Genomic DNA, 11,885 nt, shown 5'->3' on the forward strand with positions numbered 1-11,885 from the left:
TTTAGTTTGGATTAATAAATTTTGAAAAAAATAAATTACAATTTGGGTTATAGTTTTTAAACTGAATTAAACCATAAACCATTTTTTTTTAATTACATAAAGGCCAAATGCATTTTCCACCTAAGGTTTGATGAGATAATATTCACACCCTTTAAGTTTGAAAAAACCATTTTTTCACATTTAAAATTTTTTTTTGTGAAATTGTTGAAATAACAAAAATGCCTCAAGCTACATAACACCTTGTAGGGGTGTTTAAAATTATCTGATATATGAACCGAACTGAACTGATTTTTTAACAAAAAATTGAATCGAAAAATAGGTTATTTGAAAAACTGATTCAAATATCAATTTAAAAATATAGAAAAACTACTTTTTTCAATTCGGTTACTGGTTTGTCTAATTTTCAAAACTGATTAACCGAACCGAACTGATTTCAAAAAAGTTGAATAAAATATTATTAAATTATTAAATTTATTTTAAAAAATTGAAAAAATAATAAAATAGGATAATTCTTTGAAATTATGTTTAAAAACTAGTTAACTAAAAATTCAGTTTGGTTAATTGGTATTTTTGGTTTAGATCAAAATCGGTTAATTTTTAAATTGGTTCAGTTTCGATTCATAATTTTTTTCAAACCAAAAATTCGGTTTGATTTAGTTCAAAAAATTAACAAGCTAATTCGGTTAACCGGTTTTGAATACCCCTAACACTTTGTTTTTAAAATTGTTAGATTTTTAAACCTTTTCTCTTCTTTATTACCGGATAATTTTTACAGGCCTGATGTTTCTTGGTGCACAAATGAAAACATCAATGTTATTTGTATTCAAAATGGTTAATCATTATGTTCAATTTCATCGCCTTTTTCGTGTTAGCAGTATTGCTGATGAGTCTCTTCAACGAGCTTCTGCTCAGGCCATTGTTACAAGTTGCAGTATTTTCAATGGTTGGAGCTTACCTGTGCACAATATCGGACCCTTTCAAACCTCGTCGGTCTTGCTCATCGTAGACCCTGTTGGCCGGCGCCTTATTCACCATTAAGAGTCATGGAATATGGAAAAACAGCCGCAAAGCTTCTCTTTTATTGGGTTTAGGGTTTAGGCTTCTAATACGTATAGGCATGAAGTACTGGTATGACTTAATGTTTGATAATTAGTACTCAAACAATTGATTTACACAATATTTTACTGCTGTTTGATATTTACTTCAACATTATCTACCTAGGAAGGTGCAGGTCTATTACTTAATGTAGAAGTTATCAATTAATCTAAACTTGTAACTTAAAATATCAGATTAAACATTTTTTCAATTATTGTGCTCGCAATGTATGCAAAAGTTTATCAAAGTTGAATAAGCAAGCAAACCCAAAATTTGGTCAGAGTTGAAAACGCAAACATTGATAACACACTCTATCTAAGCCTTCTCCCTAAACCCATCTCAGCTCATTCTCTAGCTCCTTGCATATCTCTCGCTTTTAGAAGCAACACACGTTATAATAAATATTCAATTTAATTAGAGATGAAATATTTGACTTTTAAGGACAATTTTTTATTTTTAAGGCAATTTTGATTTTTAAGGATAAATTTTTGATATTTTAAAATTCACCCATGCATAGTTGAATATCAAATAATCTCTTCACATGATAATGTATCAATTTACCCCATGGTTGAAACATCAAAACCCCACCACGTTTTTCCATCATTCTTCATTTTGGGAATACAATTCAAAATTTACATTCAACTCAACACAAATTATGTTCCTAAGTAGAGGTTACAAAGCAAATAAGGATGCACATAATTTGGTTCAAACTATCAAATTGGATTGAACTATTCATAAATTGCAATTTGGTTTGGTAGGTTTGTTTTATAAACTGTTTAGTTTGGGTTGATAAATTTTGAAAAAAAATAATTTACAGTTTAGATTATAGTTTTTAAACAGAACTAAATTATAAACCGTATTTTTTTTAATTATATAAAGGCTAACTGCATTTTCCACTCAAGGTTTGATGAATTAATAATTCACACCCTTTAAGTTTGAAAAAACCATTTTTTCACTTGTTAAATTTTTTTGTGAAATTGTTGAAATAACAAAAATGCCCTCAAGCTAAATAAAACTTTGTAGGGGTGTTTAAAATTATTTGGTATATGAACCGAATTGAACTGATTTTTGAACAGAAAACTAAATCGAAAAATAGGTTATTTGAAAAACTAATTCAGATACCAGTTCAAGAATATAGAAAAACTATTTTTTCCAGTTCAGTTGTTGGTTTATCTAATTTTCAAAATCGGTTAACTGAATTATTTTTAAAAAAGTTGAATAAAATATTAATAAAATATTAAATTTATTTTAAAAAATTGGAAAAATAATAAAAATTGATAATTCTTTGAAATTCGGTTTAAAAACCAGTTAACTAAAAATTCAGTTTGGTTAATTAGTATTTTTGATTTAGTTTAAAATCGGTTAATCTTTAAATTGGTTTAGTTTTGGTTCATAATTTTTTCCAAACCAAAAATTCGGTTTCGGTTCAATTCAAAAAATTGACAAAGTAGTTGGGTTCAAAAAATTGATAAACTGGTTTTGAACACCTTTAACATTTTGTATTTAAAATTGCTAGATTTTTAAACTAAAAAGAGATGAGAATATGATATATTTTTAGTTTTTTAAATATTTTTAACTAAAAAATATTTTTACTCTTATAGTAAATTTTAACAAAATTGTAAGTATTTAAGTTTTTTAAAGTTAAGTAATATGAGTTAAATATTTCACTAAACTTTGGGTGGGAGAAAGTCTTTTGGCCTTTTCAATATTGTCCACCACCGTGTATTAAAAAAATTGACTTGTTCAGTTCCATCTTATGTTGCATTGAGGAAGCAAAATAGAAACTGAATCTACGATTCTTTAATAAGAACTTCGTGTAGAAGTTATCAATTCATATAAGGGAAATTAAAGTAAATGTCCCATTTTACCCTCATTTAAGCAAAAAAGTTAATTTTTGGGATAATTTCACTTAGGTTCCTAATATTTAGGTTAACTTTTTAATTCCCTTAATCTAACCTGTAACTTAAAATATCAGATTAAACCTTTTTTTTTTTAATTATTGCCCTCGTAATGTATGCAATAGTTTATCAAAGTTGAACAAGTAAAAGCACTCCCTAAATTTGGTCAAAGCTGACAACGCAGACATTGATTTTATAAAAAAAAAAAAGACTCAAGAGGCTGATAAAACCTGCCAACCATCTTTGGAGATGAGCCATTATTAAAAAACACACAATCGTGGGAACCCATTAAGCAGATGAAGACTTATTTAAAAATTGTCTTTGTAATGACATCATACGATTAATTTAATCTGTGAATTAATCAGCAGCTTGTTTATCTTTGTCTTGGTCAATATACAATGGCGATGGTTAAATGGTTGACAGAGACTGGCTTGGAAGAATACGGAAGCTCAAAGGCTTACTCGCTTTGGGTCGTTCTCTGAACTTGCTTGCTGAAGAATCTTTCATCTGGATAAGATAAAAGGAAGATATAAGGATGTGAATCGCCATTTCTCCTCATAATTAACCGAGCTTGAATTTTCCATGGCCATATTCCCCACCATGATATCTGTTGAAACAAAGTCAGACAAAACCATGATCACCTCCTCTTCTTCCTGTTTCCGAGCATCATCATCAATTGAAACAGTTGCAAGCAACGATGATCTCGTAACGGAAATACTTCGTCGCCTTCCGATCAAATCTTTGTTGAAATTTAAGTCTGTGTCAAAACATTGGCTGTCCCTCATTTCGGATCCTTACTTTCTACTCCGCCTAAGCCTTGTCCCTCAGCCCATCACCGGCCTCTTTATGCGTGGCGTCGGCAGTCCAGAATACTATTTCATCAATCTTGGTTTCACTCCTTCTTCTGCTCCCTTTAAATCTCTCACTTTTGGAAACAACCCATCACCGGGCTCAGTGAACACCATCGAGCAATCTTGCAGTGGCCTATTATTATGCAGTAATGGTAGAGAACTTTCCGGTCGACCGGATTATTATGTTTACAACCCCACCACACAACACTACACTTTGCTTCCTCCACCCCTTGTTCAGCGTCGAAATTCCGGTTTTAATTTAGCATTTGATCCTTCAAAATCACCCGATTACCAAGTCATTTGTGTACAAAATTGTCAAAATTTCGAAATTGAAAGTCATCGGATTGAGATTTATTCATCGAAAACAAGGACATGGAGACTGTCTAGAGCTACTTACGCAACTCCAGAGTATTTAAGTTACACATTTTACCAGAGACTATCGAATGGAGTGTTTTGGAAGGGCTCCATATACTGGATTAATGAGCGGCTATGTTTCAACATCGATGAAGAGAAAATGCAGGAAATGCCACTGCCGCCTTCTGTTGATGGATGGGAAGTAAGGTGCTTCTACTACTTGGGAGCTTCACAAGGCCATTTGCATCTCATTGAGAACTATGGTCCTGCTTTGTTCAATGTTTATGAGATGAAAAACGACTGCTCTGGGTGGTCAGTAAAATATCGTGCTGATCTTCGTAAAGTTGCAGCAACTTTTCCTGAGATAGTGAGGAGCCATGCTGATCCAGAGGGCTACAACTACTACAAAATTTCTACCATTTGTGTTGTAAGGGAAGAAAATGAGGAGGATTCATATATGCTGGTGCACTTACCAGGGAAGATAATTCGTTACAATTTCAAGAATGAAACTTTCAAGAAGATATATGATTTCGTTCCAAGTGAATTCGAATTTCGGTGTGATTTTGGAGATGGACGCTATATAACTGGAATCGAATTTGCAAGGTTGTATGCTTTTCAATATATACAAAGTCTTGCTTTTGTTTAAATTGCATGGTTCCCTGCACCATTCCCGATGTCAGGGCAACATTTGTAAAACTTGATGTACATATTTGAGTTGTCTCATTATACGATTAAATAATTTTAAATTAAAAATAAATATAATTATATATTCATTTATATATTTAAAATAAATATATATAATATTATTTTTCGTAAAATATTGTTTTGTAAATCTAAAGCCCATGTACATCCCATTGGGTCTGGTCAAAGTTTGAGAATACCAAGCAAAAGTTTGAAATTAATTTTTTGTTCTAACATCACAATCTACACCAAATTTCAAACTAAGATAAAGTAAGGAACAAGAGAAAAGATTCATCATCCTTTGAATTATAACTTTCGTTTTCCATCAACTGCCTCCGTTATTTGAGTCAGTTGTTAGCCTGAATCATATTTTCCACCCAAACTTTGATGAAATTTGTTTGTTACTCTTTAAATTTGCATAATCCATTTTTCCATCCATCCAAAAAAAAAAAATTTAGAGTTACTTTTAGTAGTAACTCACCTATCGCGTGAGGTCCACTGAGGATAGGGAAGTTGGCTGGGATCCAACTAATCACTGCGACAAAAATTTCAATTCTTTTTTTTTTTTCAAATTTTATGAAATAAAAATGATATAGGTTTGTTCTTAACAAAGACAGAGTTTGGGTAAGGAAGTGTGAATTATGTATTCAGTGGGTGGAAAAGTTATTCAGGCCAAACCATGGGTGGGAAAATGTCAATCACTCTTCAAAAAATCATTTGAATAAAGAGAATATATAAAATTAAAAAAAGAAACATTGACCAAAGGCTTGCTTTGGGTTGTTTTGTAATATTTATGGAGAAGAAAGCTACAAGTAAATTTCAATCTTCCAGAGAATTAACAAAGCTTGAATTATTGAAAGACCATTTTCCCCACCATGCTCTCCATCGCTTTTCTTCCTGTTCCTGAACTTCCTTATGAACTGAAACGTACAGTTGCAAATAATGAGGATCTTTTAACCAAAATTCTTCTTCTCCTTCCTTTCTTTCTTTCAAATCTTTGTTGATATTCAAACTTGTATCCAAACAATGGCTTTCCTTCGTCCCCACTCCCAACTTCTTGTATTATCTAAGCCTTCTCCCCAAACCCATCTCTGCTCATTCTCTGGCTCCTTGCATGTCTCTCACTTTTAGAAACAACACATGTTATAATAAATATTCAATTTAATTAGAGATGAAATACTTGACTTTTAAGGATAATTTTTTTATTTTTAAAAGACAATTTTGACTTTTAAGGATGAATTTTTGATATTTTAAAATTCACATATATAGTTAAATATCAAATAACCTATTTACATGATAAAATATCAATTTAACCTACAGTTGAAATATCAAAACGACACCCATGTTTTTTCATCATTGTTCATTTTGGAATACAATTCAAAATTTCAAATATAAGGTGTGAATGTGATGCTCTTTTCTTAGTATAAGCTTAGGGTTTATATAAAAAATGCGAAGGGTAATTTTAGTATTAAATTAGGGGCTTTTTTGTCACATATATTTAACACCCAAAAAAATTGGTCAACTTTGTTAGTCAATTTAATTAATTTCCCTGGTAATTATAATTAAAAACGAGTAGCACATCAAATTGACCATTTAACTTGTATGAGTACATACTCTTCGGCTTCTTAGTTAGTATTTAGATAAGACTATTTTATTTTATTTTATTTTGTTTTACCATGAATAAGCGGGCTCTTGTTGGCCAGTTTTGATTATATAAATCAAAGTATTGAAAACCCTGAACCTTATCTGAAAATAAATTGGATATATTATAGCTTCTAGAAAATTAATAGTATGTTTTTATCACATCAATCTGACTCATTCTATGAAATGCTGGTCAAAATAAAACATCTTAAACAAGAGATGCCCGATTTGCTTCCACCAGTTAGTTTCTTAATTTGACTGTTTTGTTTATGCATGTCAATAGGGGTTATTTCCCAGATACAGGTTTAGAGAGAAAAACAATAACACCCCATGTCATGTGCTTCCATATGTACTATGCTGGTCGGAATTGCAATATTATTTATTAAAATATGTGTCATGCCTATGCACGGCGGTGGGTCGTGTCAGTTTACTTCAGTACAATAGGCTTAGGCCTACCTAATAGTGGGCTTATAGGTCAAGGTAGCCGACTAAAACTTTTACACTTATTACAGTACAATGGTCATCGTTCATGGCTTTATTAGGTTAGTCTATTAATTTTAATAAAAAATATTTTTTATTAAATATGTTTTTTAAATTATATTTTCTAATAAGAGAAAATATATTAAGAGATTGAATTATAATTACAGAAAAGATAAACTTATTCATACTGGGTGAATTAGATTCTTATGATCAATCTCATTTATGTAGGGTTACCAAAAATTGAGTTTGATTGAAACTTGTACTTTATTTAGCTTTTATATATAATGGGTGAAAAAAGTTATTGGATTGTATCCTTTTGATATGGGACATTTTTGTAGTTTAAAGTGTCGTACATTTACAAAATACATTCTAACAACTTTCTTCACCTACTATAAATAAAGATTCAATTATCAAATTCTAATTAAATTAAATTTTGGTTGTTTCACATATGTGAAATTAATCCGAAAAACTCATCTCATTTTTATAAGTATAAAATTTTTATTTTTGTTAGAATATATAATTTTTTATATTTTAATTATTATTTAATTTATTTAATCTTTAATTTTTTTTAAGATTGCTCGCACAATGATGGTCATGTCAAGCCGACCCATGAGTTTGAACTCTAAGCTCGTGGCATAGTGTACTTAGCCCATGGGTTAGCACAACCTATTATAAAAGAAGATTGTGCTCTTGCAGGCTGGACTAAAAAGAGGGGGGTCTAGGTTGGCTCAGCTATTTGTCATCTCTAATCATCTCACCTGTTTTAAGTTTTATTATGTTAGTGGGAATTAGAAAATTATATTTTTATCCAAAGTATAAACATTATGAAAAAAGTGTGTATGAACCAATTTAGCCTTTTTCTTTTTTTTATCTAATTTATTATATTTTATCTAGATATTCAAATGTTTTCACAAACTTTACAAGGGCCATGGCACCCTCTAGTATGAGGGTACCTCCGCCCTCAATAACGTCCATAGGTTCTTGAATGAGATACTTGCATCCTTACAATCTGTGAACATTTTGTGAAAGCCAAAAGACTTATTCCCATCCAAGGTTTGTTGTATTCTTAAATTGGAATCTGTTAAATATTAAAAACTAAAACTTTTACCTATGAACTATTAAAATTAACAAAATCAATTAGTTTGAGTATATGATTAAATAAAAATTTTACCCTTAAAACTAAATGATTTTATTAGATATAAACACAAGTCAATTGATTTTGTGTAATATAAGTTCTGATCTTCATACTTATAGGTCTAATATATTTCGATATGGTATCAGAACAGAAGCTAGACAGTGGGTCTAATAGCTTAAAAATGTTTTTAGATACAAGTGACAATGCACCAGTTCAAACATCGGGTCTAATAGCGCATAATGGTTATATTTAAGAGAGGGTGTTGGAGACTAAAAAAAAAAAGTTTCACATCTAATAAAAGTAAGTAAAGTGAGTAGTATATAAGTGTAGTAGATTAAATCTTAACACAAGCTAATTAGTTTTTTGTGATATGAGTTTCGATATTCACACTTATAGGTCTAATATATTTCAATTTAACAGCTTATAAATAAGAATTTAAGTTTTTAATATTTATTAGTTTGGGGGTTGCAACAAACCCTAGGTGACAATAAATCTTTTGTCTTTTTGTGAAAGTTAATTTGAACACCAAATTTTGGTACATAGACAAGTTAACATTTAGAAAATTAAAATTTTGTTTGATTTATGTCACTAGAACAGATATACTGTCTACTGACATTTTTGTTATAGTATTTATAAAAAAAAAAAGTCTAAAAATTACAAAAAATCCAAAAAATTAAACACTTATTGTTGTATTTATGATAACTGTCACTATAAAAATATTATAATCGTATTTTTTGAAATTTCTTTTATAAATATGTTTGGTTGTCGGTAATTTTCTAGGTTTATTGTTGGTATTTTCACTTCCAAATAATTTTATATTTATCGAATTTTACCTCGCTTTTTTTTCTCTTGTGTTTTCATATGCAAAATATATGTCTTCCCAAATACTTAGAGTTGACAATTTTTAATACGATACGATACGAAAAAATTGAGTTAGGGTTAAATTCTGATGACATGAAACTTATTTCGGGACAATCTGATATGATTTGAAATTATATTAAATAGTGTTAAGGTTCACACGAAAGTAACCTAACACTAGTAGAACTGACTCAAATATTTTGAAAAAATATTGCTTTAATAGAACTTATTAAGGATAAATTATATAAATATTGAAAAACAATATTACCAACAGTTGAAATTTTATATATTGCATAAAATTGTATTTTTATATAATTGTAATTACTTATATTATTATTATTTTATTTAAATATTTTATTATTATTAAAATATTTTACATTATTGATGTGTTTTGGTTACATTATTAATGTGTTTTAAAAATCTTATGATGTAATTTTTAGATAAGTTATAAACAAAACAAAATATTATATTTTGTATTTTATTAATAGTAGGTTAGGGTAATTTGCTGAAAAAATTAAAATGATAAAAATAGTTTGAAAATTGAAAATAATAAATAATTTTGGGTAATTTGAGTTTGATTAAATTAACTTGAATATTTAAGGGTTAGGTTAAGGTTAATAAATTTTAATACGAAACCAAACTGATATATATGACCTGATAGTACAAAGTGCCAGGGCTAAATACTTAAAAGGAAGAATTGCAACACTAGATTACGGTTTTTGCATTTTAGAGCGAGAGGTATGCCCTCAACTATTGCCACGGCCTCTACACTCACCTCAAATTATTCAAATTATCTTTCTCCTCTACCCTGCCCAAATGTTTCCTCATTCTCTTGAAGTCCTATTTTTCCTGTCTACAGTGATCGCCTCCGTCGTTTTCTTTCCAAATGACAACCCTAAAGATAACAGTAAGAAAAATACTACATCCGTTTCACAAAGCAACTGAAAGTGAAAACACGTTTTATAAGTCAAACGAGTCAGTTAGTAGAATTATTGACCATATAAAAACAGGGGTTGCGACTTCAATTCTGTGGCGATCTCTGAGTTCAGTTTTGTCAACTGCGAATGTCGAGTCGAGATGAGGGTGGGACTCGAGTTAAGGGTGGCAACGTTGCTATCAGAGATTTCTATAACAAATGCAATGCAGAGGGCTGCGATTGTGGATGTGGAAGCAAGTGGTTGAATGGTAGCTGGAGGCCATGTTTGTACGGATGGAGGTGGGACATAGGTGGAGGCGGCAAGTGCACTTGCTTACATGATTGTTGATCATATTGTGTCTGTTGATGTGATAGGTTTTAGTTGACCTTCATTATTATTATTTTGGCCTAGAAGCCTGGAAACTCACCATGAGGTGCGTCCCGTGTTTAAGAAATGTTTCAGTTTCTGAAACTCATTGAAACTTATATAAAACATTTTAGAGTATTTCAAAATTTTTAAAAAATATTGAAATGCGATTCTAAGGAAGAAACACATTTCTTTAAAAAAAAATTGTGAAATCGGTTAAACACATATCTTTTATACTTTCAAACCCTAAGTATCTCTAAATCTCATACTGAATTTATCTCCTTTTTACTCTTTGATGTATTAATGATCTCCTCTCTAACGTGTTATATAGATTAATGTGTATTAGTATTTCCTCTTAAATATCTATATATGTTTACGCAAGAATAATTTATAATAAATTATATGATTCCTATTTATAGTATTCTTCTTCTTCATTCCTTTTTTATTATTCCTTTTTATATTATATAGGTTTATATATTTTTGTAACAAAAACTTTGTATTTATTAAAAAACATGATATTTTTTATATTTATAAGTTTTCTCATGTTTCTATTTTTTATATTTTTAAAAAAATATGTTTTTACATTTCTATTTCCATGTTTTCGCGTTTATACATTTTCGTTTTTGTGCCACGTAGAATTTTGCAAGTAATTTGTGCATTTAAAAAAGAAAACTAACAAAGACCATGCACAGTCACCCTGGCGGCTTCGCCGAAGCCTTAAGGACACATGTATACATCGAAAGAAAATCGCCAAAGAACCCCATATACAACTACATTCCATAACGCCTAAAGCGCATCTTGTAATTCCGTCTAACCATTGTGTTAGATAGAGTACAAAACAGGCAAAAACTATACAAAAACATTTTCAGCTACCCGTGATTTACACCATCAGAATAATTTACCATACTCACAATTAGCTACTTACAGAAAAGCTTACATGCACATGGAACATCACAGAAACATCCTTTGATTCAGCTTAAGCCGAGCCACAAAAACAAGTGATACTTTAGTTTTGAAACTGCCCACCACCAGAATCCAACAGCAACCATGCATGTAAGAGAAAACCCTTCAACATCATCCCACACCACCTCCCAGCTACTCCTAGAAATTGCAATTCAGCAGTCCAAGCCTAAGAGCCATTTTTGTTGTTCCCTTTTGATATTTTAAAGCTTTTTTCTGTTTTATTTTTTAATTGAGTGAAGTTTAAACTGGATTGACGCATGGAATATATGAAATTGTTGACTTAAAATAGTAGGTTCTGAGTACTTCATCGCATTGCTAACAGTTTGTAAATTATATAACGGTGTCATTTAGGTGTGCAAATGTCGATACCTGCTATTTGTGTGTATTGTCCAGTTGAGAATTAAAGTAGGAAAATAAATTTACTCATATGCTTATGTCTACTCCGAATTGCTTCTATGGTCAAATTTTGGTGCTAAAAACAAAATATGGTTCTACAACCATGCAGGGTTTTGTAAGGGATACTTGTCCATATTATTGATATCCCGGGGTGCATTGTCATTGAATGTGTTGCTTCTAATGATGTTGATGCTTGTGAACTGTGTTTTACCGTTGATATATAATGTTTTGCGGCCATACTTATAGCACT

General features: G+C 30.4%; 1 protein-coding gene across 1 annotated transcript; it reads left to right on the forward strand.

Moving 5' to 3' along the window:
- The first annotated feature begins 3,555 nt into the window (after positions 1-3,555).
- LOC123197692 (F-box protein At5g07610-like) lies at positions 3,556-4,934 on the forward strand. The gene has a single exon (XM_044612027.1). The coding sequence runs from the start codon at positions 3,576-3,578 to the stop codon at positions 4,842-4,844; it is 1,269 nt and encodes a 422-aa protein (XP_044467962.1). The 5' UTR covers positions 3,556-3,575; the 3' UTR covers positions 4,845-4,934.
- The last annotated feature ends 6,951 nt before the right edge of the window (positions 4,935-11,885 follow it).

This window comes from Mangifera indica, chromosome 15, assembly GCF_011075055.1.
Source record: "Mangifera indica cultivar Alphonso chromosome 15, CATAS_Mindica_2.1, whole genome shotgun sequence".
In the NCBI taxonomy this organism is placed as follows: domain Eukaryota; kingdom Viridiplantae; phylum Streptophyta; class Magnoliopsida; order Sapindales; family Anacardiaceae; genus Mangifera; species Mangifera indica.